The sequence below is a fragment of the Diorhabda carinulata genome, chromosome 8 (assembly GCF_026250575.1).
Source record: "Diorhabda carinulata isolate Delta chromosome 8, icDioCari1.1, whole genome shotgun sequence".
Lineage (NCBI taxonomy): Eukaryota > Metazoa > Arthropoda > Insecta > Coleoptera > Chrysomelidae > Diorhabda > Diorhabda carinulata.
The window spans coordinates 4646472-4672753 of NC_079467.1; the positions used below are offsets into that span (position 1 = coordinate 4646472).

General features: G+C 32.0%; 3 protein-coding genes and 1 non-coding gene across 6 annotated transcripts in view; 2 read left to right on the forward strand and 2 right to left on the reverse strand.

Annotated features, from left to right (window-relative positions):
* Positions 1-5121, reverse strand: part of LOC130897384 (rap1 GTPase-activating protein 1) — an 848316-nt gene extending 843195 nt beyond the window's left edge. Inside the window, exons 1-2 of the mRNA XM_057806214.1 lie at positions 4759-5121; positions 1179-1437 (exon numbers count right to left, since the gene is read on the reverse strand). Of these exons, the coding sequence (XP_057662197.1) occupies positions 1179-1429 (251 nt within the window). The 5' untranslated portion in view covers positions 1430-1437; positions 4759-5121. The remainder of the gene's footprint in view (positions 1-1178; positions 1438-4758) is intronic.
* An 11429-nt stretch (positions 5122-16550) lies between these two features.
* Positions 16551-16657, reverse strand: LOC130897650 (U6 spliceosomal RNA). Its single transcript, XR_009059739.1, has one exon. It is a non-coding gene; the product is annotated as a U6 spliceosomal RNA (small nuclear RNA).
* A 486-nt stretch (positions 16658-17143) lies between these two features.
* LOC130896994 (cytochrome c) lies at positions 17144-20604 on the forward strand. 3 transcript variants are annotated; one of them, XM_057805451.1, is made up of 3 exons: positions 17144-17331; positions 17979-18170; positions 19705-20604. In XM_057805451.1, the coding sequence occupies exons 2-3, from the start codon at positions 18002-18004 to the stop codon at positions 19848-19850; spliced, it is 315 nt and encodes a 104-aa protein (XP_057661434.1). In that variant the 5' UTR covers positions 17144-17331; positions 17979-18001; the 3' UTR covers positions 19851-20604. The 3 variants fall into 3 exon arrangements, with proteins under 3 accessions (XP_057661434.1, XP_057661432.1, XP_057661433.1); XM_057805449.1 differs by having other exon boundaries at positions 17172-17335; XM_057805450.1 differs by lacking the exon at positions 17144-17331 and adding an exon at positions 17458-17899.
* A 654-nt stretch (positions 20605-21258) lies between these two features.
* LOC130897622 (cytochrome c) lies at positions 21259-25447 on the forward strand. The gene is made up of 2 exons (XM_057806559.1): positions 21259-21723; positions 24930-25447. Exons 1-2 carry the CDS (start codon positions 21555-21557, stop codon positions 25073-25075), a joined length of 315 nt encoding a protein of 104 aa, XP_057662542.1. The 5' UTR covers positions 21259-21554; the 3' UTR covers positions 25076-25447.
* The last annotated feature ends 835 nt before the right edge of the window (positions 25448-26282 follow it).

Below are 26282 nucleotides of genomic sequence, written 5' to 3' on the forward strand. Positions count from 1 at the left end.
TTGACTCTTGGCTTGATTCTGGACATCACTCAGCGCTTGCTGTCAAGAATAGGGAGAGATCAAGAGAAAGCAAATATCATGAAGACTCGTTAAAACTTAGGTCTATATTTTAAGAAAAACTTCTAAAGCAAACGGTTATGCTTTTAATAATGTTTATTAAAATGTTTGTGTAAAATAATGTTCCCTATTCTCCTAATTCTTTAAATAGGCAAATATTTTGAAATGTTGTTTGTAGGGAGTAGGAGTAGATGATGAAATAGAGGTCATGTGAACCAGAAGGCTGTAGTTGCCTACTTATTGTGTTAACTTTGGTAGAGCTTTTGTTACTTTCGTTCAAAATGTCACCGTTTTCGTCCACGAAATATGCCGACATAGTTTATGGGTGGTTCTTTAATGGTAATAGTAGAGCTGCAATCATCCAACACTTGGGCTAGTTTTTAATTATTTGCAAGAAAATAGCACATTTTTTAGTGGAAGAACCCTAGAATAAGCACTAGACAAGTAAATCCATAATCCATCAATCAAAAGTAAGTAGAGTCTCACAAAAAAATTGTCTGTACCCATATCATATTCACATGGTTAGAGGCTATATCCTGGAGATGATATCCATGGATTGGAATTTTGTGGATGGATTAACAATCATCAACCAACGCTGTACAGAGATGAAATCCAATTTAGTGTGGGCATAAAAAAATCCCCATGCTATTCGAGAATATGCTAGTTAAGGTACTCGGTCATTTAGAAACAACCATTGTATTTTTGGGATTGGGATTTTTGAAACTTTATTTGTAATGGTAAATCCCAGCTCTCCACCAAAATTTGTTTTTTCGGCAATTTTTGTTATTTTAATTATCTACATTGACCGGAGTAAATAGTTCTACTTCAGAATATTCTGACAGTTCGAGTAAAGATTCAAATTTTTTACGTATTTCTACCAACCAGAATATGATAATCAAGTATGGAGCCAAACATATATAAAAAGCAATAAATGAAAAAATGAAATACAAACACTTTAATATCAAACATCGTCAAATCATTTTATTTTTAATAAAATAATTGAATGATTTTTTTTATCGCATATTTACAGGAAATTTATCAATATGTTATTATATTTTACATAATAAAAAACTTGAAACTAGCTAGACGAGTAGTATTTGATTCTTTTACAATTTACTTGCCTTTTAGTTTTATCCATCTTATCCAAACAATCAGTGTCGAAGCTATAAAACTTAGTTGAAGGACTTTTCGTTAAAGGACTTGGTGTACTGGGCGTAGACGAAGTCGAACCCAATTTAAGACTTCCAGAACTCAACATTCTATGAAAACGTAAACGAAACGGACGTTTTGGAGAGTTAGGAGACTTAGGAGGTTTGTCTTCCGAAAGTTTCTCATATGAAGGAGAATTTTTTGGATCTTTCGGACTCTCCATGCTTCAATCTATAATAAAGAAATTTTATGAATATACCATTTTCAACAAATAAAGATTATTGTGATAGCTGCCTCAGGGTTTGATAGTTTACATTTTATAATCGTATTACATGAATGATGAATAATGAATGATGAAAGTTTTGATAAAGAGGTATCAATATTCACATTTTCATGCCTTGCATCTGTATATAGGCCTTACAAACTGTTGTATAATTAATTGTGCCACTGCTGAACTTGTAGTTCGAGAGCTGGCACTAATTTTTGGATAGGTATTTTTGGCAAGCTGATAACTTGTCATATACGAAGATATATTCCTTATTATAGAACCAAACAAAATTTCAATGTCAAAATATTTTATTACTCAACATATTCTCGTCTTAATTGGATACATTTATTACAGCGAACCTGCAATGTCTCTAGACCTCTACAGCTTTTATTACCTCCTCGTTGGAAGCAAATTTACGACCTTCCAAACTTTTTTTCAGTTGAGGAAAGAGATGATAGTCGGACGGAGCCAAATCTGGTGAATAAGGGGGTGTTCTAGTAATTCAAACCCCAAATCACGAATTTTTTGCATGGCAACATGAGATTTGTGTGCAGGGGCGTTGTAAAGCAAAAATAAAACACCTTCCGTAGAGTGGTCAGTAATGTTGAATAGTAATCTCCAGTTATTGTTCTACCCTTATCCAAAAATTCATTCATGACTACTCCATGGCAATCCCAAAAAACTGAAGCAAGAACTTCTCTAGCAGAGAAGCACGAAACTTCTTAGGTCTTGGAGAACCATAGTGTCGCCATTCCATCGATTGTTGCTTTGTTTCTGGAACGTAGAAATGTACCCAAGTCTCATCCATGGTATCAATTCGGTTTAAGAAGTCTACATCCTTTTCAAATCGAGAACAGATCGAACGCGATGCTTCTACCCTTGCACGCTTGGTCAACATTCAAACATTTGAGGATCCATTTTGCAACAATTTTTCTCATGTCCAAATTGATCAACGCGTTCCTATGAACTATTCAGTGCTTCAGATATCCGTTTTAGCCCAATTCGACGGTCTGATAAAATCATGTCATGAACAGCATCGATATTTTCGGGGACACAGAAGCTGGCATATGATCTCATTAACAAGATCGTGTCACATCAAAAAAACCCAGACGATTGGAAAACGATTACCACGATTCTCATGTTCAAAAAAGAAGATAAAAAATACCATCTTATTAAAGAGGAATCAATTTGCACTCTGAAGCTTACAACAAAAGTCATCACAAACAAAATAAACAGCGTTATTATGTTAACAGATGAGCAACAGGGATTTAGATCCGGAGGGTCGTCTACAGATGCGATATTCGTCATCAGGAAAAATCGATTGAGTACAACAGACCAGCATTTATGTGCTTTATAGATCTACAAAAAGCCTTCAATCGAGTACAACTGAAAGACGTGGTACATCTACTATACGATAAACAAATCCCTTATGTCTTGATAAAACCCATTGAAAATATGCTGTTCTAGTCGAAAAAAATGAGAATGATCCTCAAAGGCTTTTACATGTGTTTAACTGCACAGCTAAATCTTTCAATATGATAATATCCAAAACAAAGTGTATGACCTCATCCAAAACTCCGATAAGATGTAAGCTAGTCGTAGACGACCAGATAATTCACAAAGTAATGAAGTTGAAATACCCAGGAATCGAAATTTCAAGATTTGGAAACGTAGATAACGAAGTAAGAGAGCAAACAACTAAAGCCTTGAGAATAGCAGCATGGTTGAACGAAACCATATGGCGACATAAACATATCGGAAAAACGGCGAAAACCAAAAGAATGATGGAAACAGCAGAGATGAAAGTGCTACGCAGGATTGTCGGAAAAACCCTACTGGACAGAGAAAGAAGTGAGAACATCACAAAATTGTGCAAAATAGATGACGTCAACGAATGGCTTCTATCAAGAAACAAAGAATAGAACGAGTACATAAGTCGTATGAATAACGACAGACTGGTCAACATAGCGCGCGATAAATCCCCATTTGGCCGAAGGAGTACCGGCCGACCCAGAAAAAGGTGGAGCGACAACCTTGAAGCGGGATAGGAGGCAAGGATGTCGAAGATAAAACAGGTGACTACGCCTAATACAAGGAAAAAGAAGAAAACGTAAATAGAGTAGAGTAAAATGTGCCTGCCTGTAAGGGAGATTGTCTTAAACAGAGTACCAGACGTTAACTTTGCCCTTTTTGTACTCCATTCGTCTATTAGAACTTCGATAGTCTTTTATTTGACGCAAATAATCTTGTCGCCATCGAACTATCCTTGACGATTCGGTTATTGTCGACCGTTTAAGTTTTTTGTGGTTAAAACCACATATTGATAAAACTTGACGCATTGTATAATTGTATTCTGGATAATTTGCTGTATTACTTCTAATGTCGTGTTTGTATATCTGAATCTTCATTATTAAAATCATACCTGTCTTTATTTTCATACACTGTGCAATTCATTCGCTCATGGTCTAAAGAACACCATTTTTGAATTAAATAAATCTTACCAAACCACGCCACTGCTTATCATAGACTGTCTGGCAGGAATATTTCAAAGAAATTGTATACATACGCCTTCCGACAGCTTCTGCCCATAGAAATGTTTTCATTGGTAAACAGTGGAGATTATGAGCCCACGTGGATTGACGGTTTGTTACACGTTTACCGAATGTTATACGGGGAGTTATTTTTCATTTTTCAATTTGGTATGAGTGGAATGCGTATTTATGAAATATATGACTGTCTTCTGCAATGGATATTGGAAGAGCTATACGTTGGGTGGCAATCCGCCTTAATGTTGTCTTAATGTAATGTAATAGTTTAAATCTAATAAATCGATATCGTTGTAGATATAACTTTGTTTTTCCGTGGCAGACTTTGCTACAAGTGTTAGTCTTTGATTTGTGAAATAAACATAAAATAATTAAAAAAAATTATAGTTGCCCGATGATTTTTGTTTGATCCTAAACAAATTATAACTTTTGTCGTATTTGCCACATAAAAAGCACGTAGATGTTTTAGAAATTATTGTAGAAATTAGTCTTTCGCTAAGTAGGAATGGATTCTAAAAATTGTAAATTCAAACTGAGAATTGTTTATGTTTTACAAAAGGGAGATGATATATAAACTAGTAAAAATTGAAACAAATACTTTTAAAAATAAAGCTTTTTTTAGAATGTTACACCCTTGACATTTTTTTCAACAGTGTTTGAGTGATAATTGATTTTGAATCGTAATATTTAGTGTCATAAAACACTGTTGCTGTGTATATGAAATATTATAATACTTACTTAATTGGAATAGATTTCTAATCACCACTAAATACGTTTATAGTCACTATACTTTTTTAAACACGAAAGAAAAAAGAGAAAGAAAAGTGCGTATGAATTAATTAGTAAATCACACCCGTATTATCACCTGGTGAAATAACTTTTGAGACGTTAAGAGTTAAAAATATTGGCATTAAACGTGCAATATTCTTAGTCGATATAAACAGTCACTAAACGGAAACTTTCGTTACTGATATGGTTTATTCGAACATCCGGTAGAATCAACCTCATCCGCAATTGATTAGTCTTGTCTTAGGGCTAGTAATCATTGAAATAAACTACATATCGACGAAACTATATGCGCAAATTATGTTTTATTAATGAGATTAAGCAGTTTCACCTTCCAATAGTTTACCTCGTCAAACAAATAATTCGTGTTAATTTGCTATATTTGCTTTTCGTATGATCGATATAATTATGTGTGAAATGAAATGTTTTGATGGAAATGTTTGTATACAGGGTATTCCTATCAATTGCAAATGATTTTTTTAACACAGAGAAAATATTTTTACAGACATTTTGTTATAGATATACAAAAATTTATCTAGTGATTGAAAATTGAGAAAATCTAGTCTCAACTTAGAGCTACACAATTTGCGGTTTTACTCGCGTATTTCGTATCGAAACCTGCTAATAATTTTGAGATACCTGGTCCGGACCAAGCATACAAAACAAACATTCATATTTAGCGACAAATCCGATACATTGTCAACCTGTACATACTTAAGCAAATCTTCGAGGATGAATTATTTTAGTAGTCACCATGTAGTAGTTTTGCAAGCAAAGACAAAATGGAATTTTTCAATCTGTATAAAATTTTTTTTACAAATGTCTGTTTTTCTCTATCACGTATACAGGTTGTCCCACGACGAGTTAAAACTAGCTGTAAGTATATGGCAAAATACTTATAGTAGAATCATGAAAATTTCGGATAATTTTCGGATAAGATCTTTTTAACTAAAATAGTTGCAAAGATGACCGACTTCCGGTTCTACGTAAAATTTTAGTATACTTTTGTCTGAAAGCTTTTTTCGAAAAATGCATACTTTTTGAGATACTAATTTTTTGGAAAAAAATTTTACCGTTGCAAACCCTTATAAATTATTTTTCTACGAGGATACCCTTAAAGATATGAAAATGGTTTTTATTCGGTTGCTTTCAGCAAGGTCACACGTATTTGAATCTATGTTGAAAAATTTTTTATTTTATACAGGGTTTGTATAAAAAGGGTTCAAACTTTAACGTCATAAATATCAGATTTCTTTATTTTTTTAAATAGAACCACCCATTTTTTCTATTTTAATGCATTCGGGCGTAAAAAATAAGGCAAATTCATGTACATTTTCCTATACCTAAACCTTACCGTTATCCAGATATTAAATGTTTTCTGTAAACGTTTATGCCCCTTTCACACCAAACGAATCTGAATCAATCTGGATCACTCCGAAACAAGTTGAATCTGATTCGTCATCTCCACTCTTTCACACCAGCTGAATCAACCTGAATAATTCTTACCTGGAATGTTTAATTCTTCGCCAATTTTCCTCCACAATCAATAACTCCACGTCCATCTCGTATGGTTGTTAATTCAAGACTGACCGGACGAGGAATCTGACAGGTTGAATCAAGTGCGACCTCGAATCAAACCTGATTGAACCAAATTCGTCTGGTCTGAAGGCGGGAAAAGAGTCCCTTCACATTTAAACGGAGTGCTCGAAGCCGAATTTTAGTCAATCAGATTCAACTTGATTCGGATTGATTCTGATTGATTCGGCTACGTTTGGTGTGAAAGGGCCCTTAGAGATAAAGGTGTGGTCTAAATTTTATTTTGACCCGTTGATACAAGCCCTAGAAAAAAAATTTTTCTCTTTCTTATCAAGATCTATAAAAAAAATCAAATCAAATTCTATTGACTAATCCTATTCCAACAAGTTTTAATTTTTTATTTATACTTTTAGTAGGCTTTGTAATAAATAACACTTATTTAACTGTCATTAGTCAATTGTTGATATTTTCGAAAATTTTTGAAATGGTTCGTTCTCAATTTAATAACGAAAATTATGTAAATTTGCTTTTAATACAAGGTGAATGTGGCAAAGTTGTTACAAAAACGTGCTGCAAGATATCTAGATAGACCACGACCAAACTTGCTTACTGTTAAAAGAATCCTCAACAATTTGAAGCTCTACGGTTGGTTCATTTGAAGCAAAAGTTAATCGAATTAAATCAGTTAATGACCTACATCTCTAAAAATTTATTTAGTTACAGTTTGAACATTTTTTATACACACTCTATATAGAATGAAAAATTTTTAAACATAGATTCTTATACGTCTGACCTTGCTAAAAGCAACCAAACAGAAAACATTTTTATGTCTTTAAGGGTATCCTGGTAAAAAATTAATTTATAAGGGTCTGCAACGGTCAAATTTTTTAGTAAAAAATTAATAACTCAAAAGGCATGCTTTTTGCATAAAAATGTATTAATATACAGGGTATTCTATTCGGTTCTACTGGAAGTTGGTCATCTTTGAAAATATTTTAGTTAAAAAGATCGTATCCGAAAACCCAAACGTAGAAATTTTACTATAAGTATTTTGTGATATACAGATAGTTTTAACTCGTCGTGGGATACTGTATATTTTGTACAATTTGATTGTCTAATTTCACTCGACTATGATATGTATTTTATGGAGAAAAATACGTTTTTTCACACATCCACAATACAAATTTTCAATATTAGCTTACTTGTATAGAGATGTATGAATGAAAACGAATAGTTGACAAAGGATAAATTTCCAGTTAATTTAAAAAAAAATCATATAGGCGTGTTGAAGTATGTAAAATTAAATAAGAAAGTAACGTAGAAGTATTTTACTTTAGCTTTCGAACTTTCGTTTCATTTTCTGCATATCTTTTGGGTGTCTTGGCAATTCCTCTCAAATTCCAGCAGTAGTCAGCCATCATATTTTTTTTCCACCTACCTTGGTACCGTTTTTTCATTTCCAATGTAGAAAGTGCACTTTCTCGCTCATGTTCATCCAGTATTTTCTAAGAAAAACAAACATAAAAATAGCTAAATAAGGATACAAATAAAATTTCAATATACAGGACAAAACCACAATGAGCAACAAAATTATTGGTAACAGTAATAGGTAATAATTAATATATGAGTCCAGAGCAAAAATTAAACAAGTATACAGCATGTCCGGAAATAAATATTATTATTAGAATAATCGTTTACAGTGTAGAACGCTCTTTCCAGGAAATATGGCCACAAATTATTCCTCAATGCGGGAAAAGATTATATCGATTTGATTTTAATTGGCAAGTGATTATGCATTTTTTTGCATTGTAAAATTTTGAGCCCTTAACTAATTCTGAACGTGGAGTAAATATCGAAGATGCGACTCAATAAGGGCTAATCTCAGCGTAAAACTAGAGACAGAGAAGATTAGAATCGCACCATGATTTAAAGGTGATTAGGTCACTAGATATGGTCCTATGAAGTGCCATGAGATCAGGGCTGCTCCAAGACAAACTAGTGTCGTCTGCAAATAGACATTTTTTACCACTGACGTCTCGATAGGCGATGTCGTTTATAAACAGAAGAAACAAAATAGGGAATTGTACTAAACTTTGGGGCACTCCATATTCTATTGGCTTGCAAGATGACATCGTTGTATCAACTCTTACAAACTGTTGATAAAGTATGACTTAAACCATGAGAGAGCCGCCTCAAGGCAATAGGGAAAAGTGTCATTTTGAAATGAAACGTGTGTGAAATGTGAAATGTGCAATCGAACATACTCGAAAACATTTTTGATGTAAGTCCATGAGTTCCAGGTGAGTATTAATTTTTTATGTCATTAATTGTACTTCCAAGTTCTGCTAAAACTGCGTAAGTTAGCATTAGCATCTGGGAGATGTGAAAGCGGATCATGAGAAGGAGCTAAAGAATTTCATGAAGTTTTGGCTACATACACAAAGTAATTATTGAGTCTATTAGTTGAAGTAGAGATTATGCTCGATGAAGAAGCCTTAGATCATTCACAATGGACCATGTTTCTTTAGAAACATTACGAGAATTGACGAGTCTACTATTATAATAAATATCTTTGGCAGCTTTTATTGTCTAAATTTGTCTGTATAATTTTTGAAGGAGACACTATCCGAGAATTTCCTTAGGTGAGATAAAGATCGCATGCTCTTTGTAGATATACGTAAAGCTTTGGAGTAATATTGTTCCTACTAGGTTTTTGTACTCGGGATCTTTATTGTTGCCATCCATCTCTCTGATTCATACTTCTTTCAAAATTTGCGTTCTTCATCAAAATTCGGATTTATGGACCCACGAAAACTCCCGCCTTAAGATACTTGAAGCGGGCGTCTTCTTTTGATGAAGCAGCTACAAATTGCGCCATCAATCCGAGCTTTACGTGCAACGGTGGTAGCAAAATCTTCTTAAGGCCAATAAACGATTCATGCAGGATGTTTTTCATACCAGGTACAATATTTTGACGTTTAGGTCACAATTTTTGTTTCTCGTGTCACGAACTCTACTGTCTCATTCGCATAAAAAGCACGGCATTTTCGTATAACACTTGTTTTGACCCAGCAGAAGGCATATCATGTTGAAATCGCCACACACGAGCCATTTGAGCCCCGCATAGTTGATATTGCCCAATAGGGTTCCTACATTTTCATATGTTTCTTTCAAATGTACGAACTGGGCAACTGGAAGGGAGGCGTATTGTATGTAGAAGAACTCCCTTAAAACTCCTTTGAGAGGAATCGATCACTCAGACGTTTCGTAAATGATTCCAAATTATTTCATTAGATCTGGATTATTACAGCAGAGCACCATTGAATGTTTTTCTTTAAGGAAAGGTAGCTGAATCATTTAATTCTGCTTGATTAAACTGTTGTGCTTTATTGCGTCTTCTTGGAGAAAGAAAGAGAAAGAAAGTCGAGAAAAATAAATGAAGGAATTGTCTGAACCCTTGGATAGATTGAAAGAGAATTCGGGATCAAGAATGAAAATGTATGTGTAAGCTATATGAGATGGTTTTGATAAGATTGTGGCAATGTATGAAAAAAAGAAGCACTGTCGTCTAATCCAGATAGGATATTGGTTTACTTCCTGGTGAAGACATTATCTGGTGCTAGTGCAATATATATCTCAAAATTTCTAAATTCAGGTTGACAAATTACTGTGAAGACATGAGTTTTGGGAAATAAAAATACGTTTTTTTCTCACGATATCACCCCATATGCAATAAAATTGGATAATTACAAACGTCGGATTAACGTAATGAGTTTGCAAAAAAGGGCGAGGCTCCGTTGTTTGTTCTAACTACGTCTAGTATTGATTTTCCATTTGTATTACTTTGAATAAAAGAGAATCATCTTGCGTTACACATTCAGGTATACTTTGTTCAAAGTTAGTTGTATGAGAAGTCTATTTCTAGATTGTCCGTCATCGAAAAGATCAAAAACATATATTTATGTTCAGTATATATTTCGTTATCAAATCCATCCGTTATTCACTTTAAGGACAATCATCATGGGTCTAGTCACGACTCACCAAGGGAAGTACAGTCAAAGGAAATAGCTGAAAAGTGTTAAATAAATCACACTTATGTTGAAAAAGTCTACTTCCAGGAATAAGACAAATATTATCAATACACCACAGACTGAAAAAAGATAATATCCAGGCAGAGCGACCATACAAATAACGAAAATATAATCGTTATTATTTCACAAGAAATTATTTAATCCCCATCTCATATGAACCCCTCAAAGAAGGATTTTAATTACATGGTAGTGTCCAATATTCCGCCTCCATTACAGCACTACATGAAAGAAGAACTAAGTACTACTGACTTTCCAAAGCTGCAGTTTGCACTACGATTTCGAAATTGGTGTGCAAAAGAAGTTAGACCAGCTTAACAACATTAGTATGTGGCCTTCTGGTACCAAAGTAGACACCGCCAACTCACCTTTAAAACATTTAAACCTAACGCCGCGAGATCCAAGTACTGCGTCTACCATTGAATACATTAGAATGGAGAATGTGAATAAATAATCTAGTTTTACTCGAGGAAACATATTTAAGGAGGTCAAAACTGTTAAAATGCTAGACTCCACTTATAGTACGACTATCACGAGATTTGGACACAGCAAGTGTGTTGGCAAGCCTGAGAGACCTCACCATCTTAAAAGCTCTCAGCCTATCGCCACAATCAACCATCCAGTGTGTATTTCGAAGGACACACAAATACTAGCATTAACCTAGAGGTAGCACGTGGACTCCTTGCGTAAATTCTATTATCGCTTCCACAACGCCTGTGGTATTGGTTCAGCTGAAGTTGAAGTAGATCTTTCCGCCTTTAGGTGTTTCTTGTAAGAAATTTTAGTTCAAATGACACGATTAGAGAAGCAAGCACGATAGTAAGCTCAGCGTCAATTTTCCAAAAATTATAGCCAACACAGAATATTGCGAAGCCGGTTTTTGACAAAAACTAGACCACAGTAACCAGATTCAATAGAACTAATAAATCTCATGAAACTATTATGATAATATCCACAAGCAACGACTTTTCCGAAATAACACAGTTCAATGATATAATATCTGAGAATGTATTCGAATTTTGTATCGTCTACCAAAATACTCACAACCTCTATATTATTTGTATTTACAGAACATCTGACGCAGATGTGCATAAATTTTATCATCTTTCTTAAGTCCTTACATCTAAAAAGCAATTTAATTTTATGTGGCAATCTCAGTATTGACTTTTCCAGAGTGTGTATGCTGCTCAAGAATGTCTTCAGTCAATTTTTCATTCTTTCAATATTCAAACATCCAAACAACGACGTCCAACAACTGACTGTGATATTCTCACTGCTGATGTCGACATTGAATTTTCTAGATTCTATAATTTTTTCCTTTTCCTCTCGGACGTATTAAAAATAAGCAAAACAAACATTGATCCATTCAAGAACTGGAAAGAGCTTCTTTTGCTCACATAGAGAAATTCTCGGACAGTGTTTTCACTTCAATTAATCATTTGGGAGAGGGCCTCGCCTATCCTCCCAATGTTGCGATAGAAATATTGTCTATAGCAGAGGTGGGGAACCTTTTTACCATTAGAGGCCACATTTAAATTAGCAGGAGCCTCGGATATATCTATTGAGTGTAGTTCAAATGCCAGTTTTATAGCAGGAGTGTGCTCGTCAAAATCAGAAAATCTATTAGTATACCTTTATTTTCACAGTTCTGCTCATTTAACATTTAAGCTAGCTCCGGGAAGTGTTGTGCAGATATTTCTGATCGAAAAAGCAATGTTTCGAAAAATTGTTTTGTTTTGACATCATATCAGACAAAAATGCAAGATTTCTGAGGAATACTTCATCTGATAAATCACAATGTTTTCCTTTTTGTTGATAAAAGTTTGTCAAAGACAAAACCTGACCTGTTGATAGCCAGCGAACCTTGCAGTAGTATGGTAGGTCAACACTATACGTTTCCTCATCTAAAGAGAGCATGACAATGGCAATGGTGTCTTAAAAAATGGTAGATTTTGCGCAAAGATTTTGCTGATACAAAATGCAGTGAAATGATATCAATTTTTTCAAGTTTAAATTTTCCTTTTTTAACAAAGCAACGAATCCTTCTTTTTGCCTCTCATGGAAGGTGCGCCATCGGTGCAGACACTGACTAAATTACTGACATTCAATTGTAATTTATTACATACTTCTTTGAAGTTTTTCAATTACCTGACAATTCTACAATTTTTTAATTCCCAATATTCCTTCTAAATGCAAAAAGAAAAAACACTCTACCATTTTGTACTAGGTGGCAAAGGGCCGCACAAGAATCTCGCGGAGGCCGCATGCGGCCTCGAGCCCGCAGGTTCCCCACCTATGGTCTATAGCCTTTTTAATGGTTTGTTCAGCGCACTCGCGTCCACCACGTTCAAACGGCGGCAATATGAAAGTTTCGGTTACTTTTTCTAAACAACAAGTTGTATTTTTTTAAGGTAAAGAACGCAATTCGCAACCGTATCCCAGTAGATCCAAGTCTAGACAAAGGAAAGTGGTTGAAGCTAGAACAAGACAAGCAACGAAATCGTCAAGCAGTAAATAATAGTCCTTTGTTGAGTTTCCCAATTGTATGGCAAAAATTTCCATCAACAAGTTTGCCAAACTTATTTGATGAATCTTCTATCTATGACTATATGATTTCATCTTGCATATTAGAGAAAGAAAATTATAATTCTTGTGATGACGATGAAGAAAATGAGTCAAACATTTTAGATTACAGTACAGCTAAACCTATAAAAAGAGGGAAGCTATATGTTGACAGTAATCATGTTACAGATATTTTTGATTCCATCACGTCTTAAAATATTTATTGTTCGAAAAGGCAAATAGAAGCATCGTATCACACAAAAACTAGCTACTCTGCCCAGGTTATGATAAATTCTGAAAATCTTTATTTACACCGACCATCACCTCGACCACAACGCTTAACCCACAAATCACATTTACTACACTTGAAACAAGTGTTTAAATGATTCTTCACTATTGTTTTAATACGTATTCCAAACAAGGTTTTGGGAAATAAAAAAATATTGATTTTCTAAAAAGGATTTACTTTACTTTACGGCATAATCCATAACATGTTTTTTTGCTCCCTTTTTTATTGGTAACATTTTTCATTTCAATAAAAATGTTTGTTAATTTTTTATTTATAAATATACGTTCAGTTTAATTTCATTGTTTTTAACAGATAAGCAATTTTCGTGTTTCGTATATTTATTTGTAAAATGTCCGAAAAACATTGCGGAATTTGAGGCATGCGCAGAAAATATTTTTAACTATTGAAAGATCTATTGTAAAATAAGGATTCTTCGTCGAGCCCAATTTCTCCGTCACCTGATAACCTTAAGAATTTCCTTTTTTGTAGTTTAATTAGAGCTTCGCAGTACAATTAATGACATCAAAAATAAATACTCATTTGGTACCGATGGGCTTACATGCCGGAAACATATTAAATCACTTTACCACATTTCTAGTTCATAGAGAGTTTGGTAAAAAAAGCTCCTATTATTTCTATTTAAACATAAAATACTTACTACCCATCAATTCGGATGTTTAAGGTACAAGTGATACTATATTCTCCCTCCTAAATAATGTCTACTCCAGCAGTACTACGCCTTCAGCTGAACATCTTCAGCATGGCTCAAGTCATAACTTACCAACAGAAGTCAGCTTGTGAGGATTGATACAACAATGTCTTCTAGCAATCCAATAGAACGTGGAGTGCCCCAAGGCTCAGTACTAGGCCCTATTCTATTCAATTTCAAATTACACAAGGAAATTTTGAAATTATAGATTTATAGGTACCTTAAGGGATATTTTAATTTAAACATTCTTTCCTTCCAATACAACAGTTAAATTTGCCGTCTGCATTGTCAGAAAACTTATTGATAATTGAGGCTGCAAGCAACTTATTTGTTAGATTTCAATTTCAACTAGTCCGGACACGTGCTGCTCCGCAGCAGTGACTATATGGATAATTATAACTTCGACATAAAATCAATCAATACTTATGTTGTCAAAGGTATACAAAAAGTATCGGGGCACGGTCAAAAAATCAGCCATCATTTCTACATTGTTCATAATACAATAGACTATGTAATTTCACAATACTTCTTTCCAAACAACATTGGCTGTGCGTCGACCCTTTGGTTTAATATCTACCTTGACATTTCTGAACGATTTCCCACGTGATGGAGCTACATACAACTCTGTAGCTGTATTAGAACCTGAGATATAGATCTTTGAATGTAGAAAAATTGCCAAAAACCTACAAAAATCCATAACTCCACATTGAATGTCCGCGCCTAGCTCCTCTCCAACTCAACCGATTTAAGTGTTCAAAAACTCAAAAGAAAGAAGTTGTTTCAGCGAGTGTTCTTAAACCAAAACGAACTCTGTAGCTATATTAGAATCTGAGATATATATCTTTGAATGTAGAAAAATTGCCAAAAACCTACAAAAATCCATAACTCCACATTGAATGTCCGCGCCTAGCTCTTCTCCAACGCAACCGATTTAAGTGTTCAAAAACTCAAAAGAAAGAAGTTGTTTCAGCGAGTGTTCTTAAACCAAAACGAACTCTGTAGCTATATTAGAATCTGAGATATAGATCTTTGAATGTAGAAAAATTGCCAAAAACCTACAAAAATCCATAACTCCACATTGAATGTCCGCGCCTAGCTCTTCTCCAACGCAACCGATTTAAGTGTTCAAAAACTCAAAAGAAAGAAATTGTTTCAGCGATTGTTCTTAAATCAAAATTAACTCTGTAGCTATATTAGAATCTGAGATATAGATCTTTGAATGTAGAAAAATTGCCAAAAACCTACAAAAATCCATAACTCCACCTTGAATATCCGCGCCTACCTCCTCTCCAACTCAACCGATTTTAGTGTTCAAAAACTCAAAAGAAAAAAGGTGTTTCAGCGAGTGTTCTTAAACCAAAACGAAGTCTCTATCTTGAATAGAACCTGAGATATTGAGTATAGAACGTGTGTATGTGAAAAACTCCCATAAGTAATGTACAGGGGGAAATCGCATTTGATTATAACTTGAGAATGGTGAAAATTAGATGAAATCCGATGATTGATGGCTGATCTGTGCATCAATACCTTTCATTGAAAAAAAAATTAAGCAAATCGGTTGGGTAGAACGCCTGAACGGACTCGGAATAGAAATCATAAATTTTTTTAATATATAAGATGAAAATTTATTTTGTTTTTAGTTTTTCATTGTTTTTGCTAATATACTTTTAAGATAAAAGTATTTTAGAAACAAAAAGTGTAATATTTATTTACTTTTTGTGTTTTGGGGCACTTTTGAATTACGGTTTATGATATCTCTGATGTCAATTTATATGGTTAGGTCATTTTGGCCAGGAATAAAAATCAATATTACCATTAATATATTTATTTTTATTACACCATACAAACATAAAAATTAATAAACAGTTAATCATTTTGGTCATCGAGGTTATAAATGACATTCTCTCAAATAGCTGTTGAAGATGTTTTCAAATTGCTGTCAAAATTATGATGAATTGGGAGTATGTAAGACAATAACTCTATTAAATTTTTCTTTTTCTTTCCACTGATTGGGTGAGTAGTAGGATATAAAAGTTGCAGAATTTCAATGATAATAGAATTCATCTTTTTAAGATCAACTTCACGAAAACGAACAACATTATTATTAGAAGATTTAAAATGAAATTTTAAAGGATGCACTTCACAAAACATTAGTCATTGCATCTTTAACCATTCAGCTTTGGCTTTATCTCCACATAGATAACTATTCAAAAAGCAAAAACTGCATTCTAAGAAAATAATTTTCTGGAAAAAATGATAAACATCATATTCAAGAAAAGAATTAACAGACACTACAATCAATTAAAAAACATTTTCCTTACCATATGAACAAGGACTTTCCGAACAACTATTTTAATAAATATGATACAACGTCCATTGAATTTTTCATTAATTTTGCACTTTTTTTCATTATCAAAATTATTTCATGAATATTATTTATTGATGAAAGTATATTAAATAATTAAGTGTAATTCTTCAAAAGATTAAATAAAAACAAATTCAACTACTTTGAATGAAATTATTTGAAAACATATTCTCCTTATTACCAAAAAAAACACAAAAAAATGTGGAACGCTTCACGATTTTGCGTGTCATCCTTGCGCAGGGGCCATGCTAATCTTCTCTGTATCGTTCCAATTTTAGTATATGTACTGCCGAAGCAAGTACAATAGTAGATCCAAACAAATTGTATTTAATCAAACTTCTCCAAAGTATACATCGGCGACTTGTATCACCAAGTTTTTAGTACTGCCCTCTATTTATAGTTAGTTTATACTATATTTTTTCTATAATAAACAGATTTCTACCATTTTGTTATATTATAATTTGAAATGAAACAAATATTATTTGGAAATGATTATTTATTTTTTTCAAATACATAAATATCATTTTATAGAAAACTAAACAGAAAATAATGAGGTACCGATTCTCGTTTTAGTGACATCTATAAGATAATAGTGGAACTTAATCCTACCATTTCAATGCCTAAAAGTGTTTTTAAATTTGAATTCGTAAATCCCTGAATAAATATGACAATAATTTTGTTTTAATGCATTCAAATTAGTTTCTAAATAAACAACTACGTCAATATTAGTAGAGGATTCTAGATTAACTTTTTACAAGGCGGGAATTATTTAAATTTCCCAACATAGGTCACAGGAATCGCGTAGACATGTGCGTTAGACAGCAAATTGGACAAGGACAACCAGGAATATAGAGTTTGCTCTCTGCAGGGAATATTATTTTCATTGATAATCCGATTGTAGTCGTGATAAGTTCAATTAAATTGAAAGTATAGTTTCAGTCATAGTTGAACGTAAGTGCTGAAGTTATATCATCAAGTACGTAAGTTCCTATTTATTTAAAAAATATATTCAGGATCAATTTTTTTTTTTCAAATTATAAAAATCTTTTACACATACAAACGTTACGTAACGACCTATATCATGCCCTTTATTATAGATCCTTTGAAGGTTTGAACCAGTTATGGAATCTGTGCTGGATTTGATTTCCAAAAATTTCAGTTATCACTTGATCTAAATATTTTAGAATTGAAATATTTATATTCAATTTACTCATATATGAATAATTCAATGTCATAGTCAAAGTCATGATATTTATAAAAATAATGGGAATTGCATAAGACAGTCCCGCTAATCGGTTCGAGGAGCATCGAACTTTTGCTTTCCGCAATTTCACGTGTTTAACTGTTACGTCACACTTTTTATCTACAAATGATCCAGGGTCAAATCAGCGTAGATAGATAACTTTTACTAAAAGAAAAACTTACTGCATCACGAGGATATGACGTAAAAGGCACGTAACGATCAGCAAATTTTTTTGATATATGATGGAAAAATAATTTTAAACGTAAATTGAAGGTCGCCCATTTTAAACAACAGTTTATAGGTATAGATTATATTAATACTTGATGCAAAATTACCCTTTAATCTACTATAGTTGGATGATATTTTTATTTCATTTATAGATTAAATTAATTTAATATATAAAATGGGAGACGTAGAAAAAGGCAAAAAAGTTTTCAAACAACGTTGCGAACAGTGCCATACGCTAGAAGCTGGTGGTAAACACAAAACAGGGCCTAATCTACACGGATTAATCGGAAGAAAAACTGGACAAGCACCTGGTTTTGCATACACAGATGCAAATAAATCAAAAGGTAATTAAAAATTTGATCATATCATTAGTATTCTTTTATTATTTCATCAAATGTAGATAGATTTATGTCTAGTATATCAAGCAGGTTAGAAGAACAGACACACCCATCTAGATTCTTAATTTTTTATTTTAATAAAAAAAATGACAACTTATATTGGTTTCAGGGCTTTAAATGTTCATTCACGTATAATCGTTGATAACTTTTTTCCAAATAATCAAATGAAGTTATTATATTTTTTTCATAATCTACACAAAAAACGAACAAATTGAAAAAAAAATATACAAAAATATAGATTTATCATGTTTTTATAAACAGATTAACAAAATTTTTTAAGATTTCAAAGTTAAATTTAATAATCTGCATGTTTTCAATCCACGTGTTTGGCTCATATTAAGGTAACTTTAGATACAAAAATATATTTGGCAATCAGCAGTTGTGGAACAAAATGAAGATATTTAGTTGGCAAAATAAATGTGTTTTTATGTGTTTAGGTCATGAGTCAGTGGCAACAGGCCAGCTGATAATTACCAGATCAGCACTTTAAAATGACATTGATATCGTCCCTGAATTGCAAAAAAGTACTGAGTAACAATTTAGACGAAAATTGGGGAGCCAAAAAAACAAACATCTCAATGTTTACTCTTCCATTAAATGACACTGTAATTTTTTGAAAATTATTAAAACGGTTCAATTTAGATGTACACAAGAAAGAGATTTTTGGATTATTTTCAAATAATATATTCATTTCATGATAAAGTATATCTTGCCTCCTTATTTGAAGAATATCTTTTTGATAGGTGTCATGTCATATTTTCAGAATTATAAAAGAAAAGATGTTAGAAACATAAATTTACTCGACGCAGACACAAATCACAACAAACTTTAATTTTTTTTGTAAACACTAATATAACCTCAAAAAATCATATTGTCTACTTCTTCAGTCTTCTTAAATTTAGCCTTTTGCCTTTCGGCACCCAGCCAGATTCATATTGAATTCGCGTATTCATTACCCTTATTGTTCGAGACCATATATAACATAAGAAAAAGAAACATTTCAATACGGGTATGTTTATATGTAAACAACATCAGAATCATTTACAAGGTACTTGATAATATAAATAATATCACTTCTTTAATAATTTATTTCAAACTGTAACATCAACAAATAATAATTGAGAAAAGATTTATTTTATTGGTGTTAAAATTTGAGTGTAATAGAAAATACGTTTTATTATATAAATGGTGACTAGTTTTAAAACATACCATACCTTAAATTACTTTTAAAGTAGTACTTGATTTAAATTATTCTTTTCTTAGAATAATGTCTTTTAATAATTTAATAAATAGTCATGGATTTTTTAGTTCTCAAATTTTATTGATGAAAAATGTAATTTAAATAATTGTGAATTAATGTATCGAATTTCAGAAGTCAGTAGAGGTGATAAAATATTAATAGCCTACAGGCTGTAAATTTATAAGTCCGCCACTGCCCTGAAATGATATTTAAATTTATACTTTTATTCATACTTTACAGGTATAACATGGAACGACGATACCTTGTTCATATACCTAGAAAATCCAAAGAAATATATCCCTGGTACGAAAATGGTGTTTGCTGGTTTAAAGAAAGAAGGTGAACGGAAAGACCTCATCGCCTACCTCAAAGTAGCAACTAAATAAAATAATTATTCCGACATATCATAAGTATAAGAGTGAAAGTTTGGTTTTGCATGAATTAAACAGCATCATTTACAAAAAGCTCTTCAACATTCTTCATAGTAAAATACAAATAGATTGACTATATATTGTTACAATTATGATGAATGTTGTTAAAAAAGTTTTAATAATTTATTTGCCAAATTTTGAAATTCCCTTAGAATTATTTGTAGATGTTCTACTTGTGAAAGTTCTATATAACTATATATTCTGAAATAATATGAGTATGTTCTCGAATTTTTGCAAATCCTGAATAATTTTTTGACAAAAATGTTGTTTACTTACAACCTTACAACTCTCTTTATTTTCTATTTAATTCATACAAAGACAAGAAAAATGTTTCTGATGATAGTGTTCCATTCGTCTAGTACCACTTTTATTGTACCTATGTCAATGTGAGTCAAATGGCATAGTATTTTAACTAATTAGACAATTTTTTAAATTATTTTAATATAAGTTCGGATCTACCAGGAGTTGTGTAAATATGGTCATATGCTTAGAAAGTTGCGTTGCGTATTAAAAAAAAATTGTTTTTTGCTCAATGTTTTGTTTAAAGAACTGATAAACTAGAAAACATTTGATTTGATTTGATTTGAATGCAATTTGAAAAGTAGTTAAGATAGTAGCTATAAAAGCGCTTGGTTATAAGCATACCGAAAATGTTGTAAATATAGGACATCGTTATTTTCGTTGTTATATTAAATTATTTATTGAACAATTTACTCTTTTATTTCAAAAATAGTTCCAATAGCCTAAAAACTCTCCCCTATTTGCTTAATCTTATAATAAAATACTAAGCTTGCATAAAATTTTGTTCCTTCATAACTCAATTCCCCCAACATAATATGTAGTTTAATCAACTAACATTCTATATATACAAAGTTTCATATCACGTATATAAAGAAAAAAACTAAAATCTGTTTTGTATTTCTAAATAAATACCTACTTGTATCACTAATTTAAATTACTCAATAATAACTAAGATTTCAAAGTCCAACATATTTTGCAAACTATTACACAATAACATTAAATGAGAAAATTTCAAAAATATTCAATAAGATTATATATCTATTTATTTTCAACCTAATTTCCAAAATTTCAATGAACGTGTGACGTCCATCATCCCGAGTTTTAACTATGACTCACTTTCACATGCTATTACGTCAATAATATATCACTTAAAGCTCCTCTTAAACTATTACATTCTTTTTATTCCATAAAAAGTATAACTAATCGAGCAATTAGTTAACTATTTGATGAAGATATATACAATTTAATCACCTTCGAGACGTACAATTTTCACAAAATAAATTGCATTAATTTTTACGTCGATCTAGTCTTAACGCAGTTCATTTGATTAATAAATTTTGAGAATTGACTAAGTTACCAGGTAATTCTATGAATAATTTAGGTTAGTACAGTTAACATTTACAAAAACAAAAATATACCTCAAGAGAAATGTGACAGTTATCAAAAATACTCATGATGTAAAACTAGCTTTACACTATATCAAGGTCATTTTGCAAATACAATAACCTTATATTCTGGAAATTTCTCTATACTCGTTCATTTAAAGTGAAGATTTCACGTGGTGTAGATCTGTGATCTACGTTTATACTTTTTTATCAAAAAAGTATCTTTAGTAATAAAGTTTATTTAACAAATACTATGGGAGACGTAGAAAAAGGGAAGAAAGTATTTAAACAAAGATGTGAACAATGCCATACAGTAGAGGCAGGTGGTAAGCACAAAACTGGGCCTAATCTACATGGATTGTTTAATAGGAAAACTGGTCAAGCTCCTGGTTTTGCTTATACAGATGCCAATAAATCCAAAGGTAAGTTTTTTTAAATATATAATTAATCACCACGTGAGTGTTAGTGAATTCAATTCTAATGAGGTATGATGTAGTTTGCGAAGAATAAGTGGATTTATAGATGATTTTCTAGAAAACTGATAAGTTAAACAAGAGATTACACAATAATACAAAGTCTAATCGGTATTAAACCACATGATGTAATTTTTCGCAACATCAACATTATTCTGGAATTTTGGTATTTCGAAAATAAAATAGAAAATTTTCACCATTATGATTAAATAAACTTATTTTAAGTAACAGATCACTTAGTTTATAGTAATTGGTGGTTACGTATTTATCACTCAGGCACGTTTTGTCAAGGACGTAACCTCAACTTTTAATTTGGTGTATAGAGATGGGTCTTGCAATAATTCTGAATTTGAATAGAATGTCATATAATATAGTTTCATTTTAGGATATTGAAAGTTTTTATCTAGGTTTATAAATTTCTCTAAATATATAAAACGATTATTGGACTATATGTTTAGTTGATATTAGTAACGTTTCATTAGTGAAATTACCGCTCCAAATTCACTTTTTACCTGTTTAGGTACCTCCCCCTCCTCTAGCATTAATTAATTTAAAATTCCCCTTAAAGTTTTCACAGTTCGCAATTTTTTTTGTTAATTTATGTAATGATCTTATTTCGCATTTTTTATCGATCAGATAAGGTCATTTCAGATAATAGATCTCACGTTAACAATAACACTAGGTAACAAAAAAGATTATTAATATTTACCCAGTAGATAAGATTATGAAAAAATAGATTAATTTGAATCACGTCACATTCTTCTCAATCTCAAGTATTTATGGAACATCAGTTTTATTATTAGCACTAAACAACATGTTTTATTAGACCATTTCACATGTCTCCTATAATCGGAGTTCAGAGTGTCTCTAAATGAAGACCAACAATAGTTTGCAAGCATTGCTGGTTCCCATTTTTCTTGGTAGCTCTTTTCAATTGTGATGATATCTTGATGAAAGAGCTCATATTTTCTGGATAAGACTTTAGGTGGGAATGAAAAAAGTGTATTTGAAGGCATATTACATTCCAATTTATAATATGCATTAAGCATTTTTTTGATGAGGTCAGAATATTGAGTAGATCAGTAGTTACCCAACAAGTTTTCAGTAACTTTGACAAACATAATCCAACCTTCTCTTCATTTAAGGTGGTGATGAATGCCGGATTTTTAATTAATATTTTGACGTCAGATTCAAAAAATACACCTTCCTTTATTTTGGTGCCACTCAAAGATGGCAATTTTTGTTTTAAAAATTTGAAACTAGTTCCATCTTTGTTCATGGCTTTTATTTGACGTGCAAAGGTTAACTGGATCAACCAAAAGTTCATTTTTGGCCAGGAATGTAAATAATTCTTGGCGTCCATCTTCTCTTTTGGCTGTTTCACTTGTATAAAAAGCAACAGTATTTCATGTAGCCAGTTTACAGTTCTAAAACCATAGCTACAACTTTCCAATCAGCACAGATGAACCATTGGTGTTTGCGCTGTATTCTATCTTTTCTAACATTAGTTTTATAATGTTGTATATTTCTTTAAAATGAGCTCTGTAAGCCAAAGTAGTGTACTAAATTTATGTCTGTAATGGAGCAGTATAGCCTTTAGACTTGACTTCAAGGAACCAATGAAGAATTCTATTCCTTTGACTTATGTTCATAACCCAGTTTTAACATCAAGCTCTCGATATCATTACAGTACAAGGTCTCTTTAGAAAACGAATCCACATATGAACTTTAAGTCCTGTTTTAAGTATATTCCATTGTTTCAGTATTGAACTTAACACTTCAGCTTTTTCTTTGGATAATATAACAGTCCCTCACGTGATTGGTAGATTCGCGACAAATCACTGATTTACCAAGAGGTATTGGTGAATACTGTCCATTAAACCAACCAGTCAAATGTCTGTGACATGAGATACCGTAGAAGTGTGCTACCCAATATATATCCTGGTTGAGAAATATACAATAGTACTTCTTAATTAAAGGTGTAATCAGTAGGTGATTTACCATCAGGATGAGTAAGCTGTAGCCTAAGGCGGCAGATTTCAAGAGGCGACAAATTTTGTCCCGCAATATTTTATTTCGATTTGTAAGATTGGAAATAATTATTCATACTGAAAAGATAGGTTTTAATGAGCGAACAAGTGTATGTATGTAGCTATGGAATAAAATGTATAGAAAGTATATTCTGAAGAAATGAAAAAAAGACAACAAAAAAGAAGATTTAACGGAACAGTTACGGAAGATATTGGAATGGATGGTAGTGATAACTTCATAGTTAATTGTCTCATACTCCAGTTAGCAAAGAGGCCTATAATGTATTTAGCTAGAAATTTTTATTTCTTATAAAATTAAGTGAAATTTCACCTTCGGTTATAACAGAAAAGGTATTTTTTTGGGAAAATTCTACATGAATTATTTAGAATCAGAATTAGTTCAGGATTGTCTACACTTTCAAAGCTATTAACTTTTAATTTGTATTGTTCTGTGTACGTTATCATAAAATTATTCAGGTGGGATAAGCTTCAGCCATTTTATAAATAGAGACAGACCTAATAAATGATTTTTCAAACGATTATATAATTATGATTTTGTTAAACTGAGAGTGCGATGAAAAATATATGCATCCACGTTAGTCGTTATGTAAGCTTTAAGTGTTGAATAGTTTTAAAACATACCTTACCATACTTTAAGAGTATTACATGCTTCAACTTTGTTCAAAATGTCTTTCAACAATTCATTGCAGGGAAAAAAATGTAGTTTAAATAATTGTGAACTAAGGTATCAAATTTCATGGGTCAGTTAAGGCGGCAAAAGATGAATAGTTTACAGGCGGCCTATCTGTAAATCCGCCACTGGGTGTAATAGCCTTTTTTGGCTTTTAGGAGTGTATTAGTTGCAAATATAACAAAATAAGTTTGGAGAATTAACACATTTGCGTGTTTGGTTAAAAAAATATTGAAACTATTTTAGACGTGAATGACAAAAAATGGTTAGTTACTTTTGAGGTGCTACCAACAAAATGCAACACAGATTTGATTTGCCTAGTGTAATTTTAAATTTAAAGATGACAATCAAAACTTGATCGGTATTTGATTAGGGCTTTATGTAATGTTATTTATTAATTTGTTACTGTAATCAACATTTTTTTTTTGTTCCAGGTATCACTTGGTGTGATGAAACATTATTTATTTATCTAGAAAATCCCAAAAAATATATTCCCGGTACAAAGATGGTGTTTGCTGGATTGAAGAAACAAAGTGAGAGGAAGGATTTAATTGCTTACCTAAAAGAATCCACCAAATAACACTAGAGTAATTCATCTGTTCAAACCATTGCTTTAAACACCAAAGCAATTGGTTTTAGGAAATTGAAATGGTGTTGCGTGTACCATCTGATCTGCGATATTATAAGGACACATTAGATTTGCAATTGAAGATTCTGAATTAAAATATGGTTTATGAAACCTAAAATATTGCTAAATATTTTCTTAATAAATTTTATATTAATAAGTGACAATGTTTATAACGAGATTCATTTATATTTTGCATTTATATTTTGTAGCATTTATAATTCCAGTATTATTTAGTCGTGAACTTCACAACAGTTGAATTGCTATTTTTATAAAATACAACTTGTGTTTTTGTCAATTTGTGTCCAAATAAATTATTTATTACTAGTTGATTTTTTCTGAAGATTTGAAGATTTTTATGCGCGTGTGTGTAACTGATTTAATTATTATATTTTTGAAAGATCATTCCAATTACAAAATGTATATAAATATATAAATGAAACAACATAGAAATATTTATAAGTGTAATCTTGAAAAGGGGGTATCGCTACTTCCGCTGCAGTTACTACCTCCTGTTCTTGAAATAAGCCCGCGAGAGCTGGTAGAGGTTGACGTAATTCATGTTTTAATTATCAGTCAGTGTTTCTTGAAACAAAGCATATCTCGTGATGGCGAGGCGCATTGCTTCAAGTAAGAAACACAAGCAAAAGATCCGTTTTGAGCGAGATTGAAACCCACGACCTTAGTCTCAACCCTAACCGATTACTTTAGCTACTACACAATTGAACACCCAAGAGCTAACTCTTTAAAAGTTTTTCTATCGGTGGATTATATCCGGTTTGCATTTGAATGATGTTTGCAGTCGAAGAGTACCCATATAGAACCATACTGAATACACTGTTTACACCACCTCTTCAACAACATTCACGATTACTCTGTCTGACCATCTTTTCGATAACTAAGTTATCATCTTCAGAGATTGAAGGTAAACTAAAATCTTATGACTTGATTTACCTGTTTTATACTAAATTTTTCCACCAATAAACCTTCTCCCGGGAAAATTAAATCCAGCGGAAATCTTCACATTCATTGCTTGACTACTAAACTATAAATTGGGCTGTAAGGAATTGGCCCTTTATCCCTATTCAAGCTACTCTTACATCTAGCAATTTCAATGCTTTCAAATTTTACATTAATAATATTTATGTCATAATTGCTATGT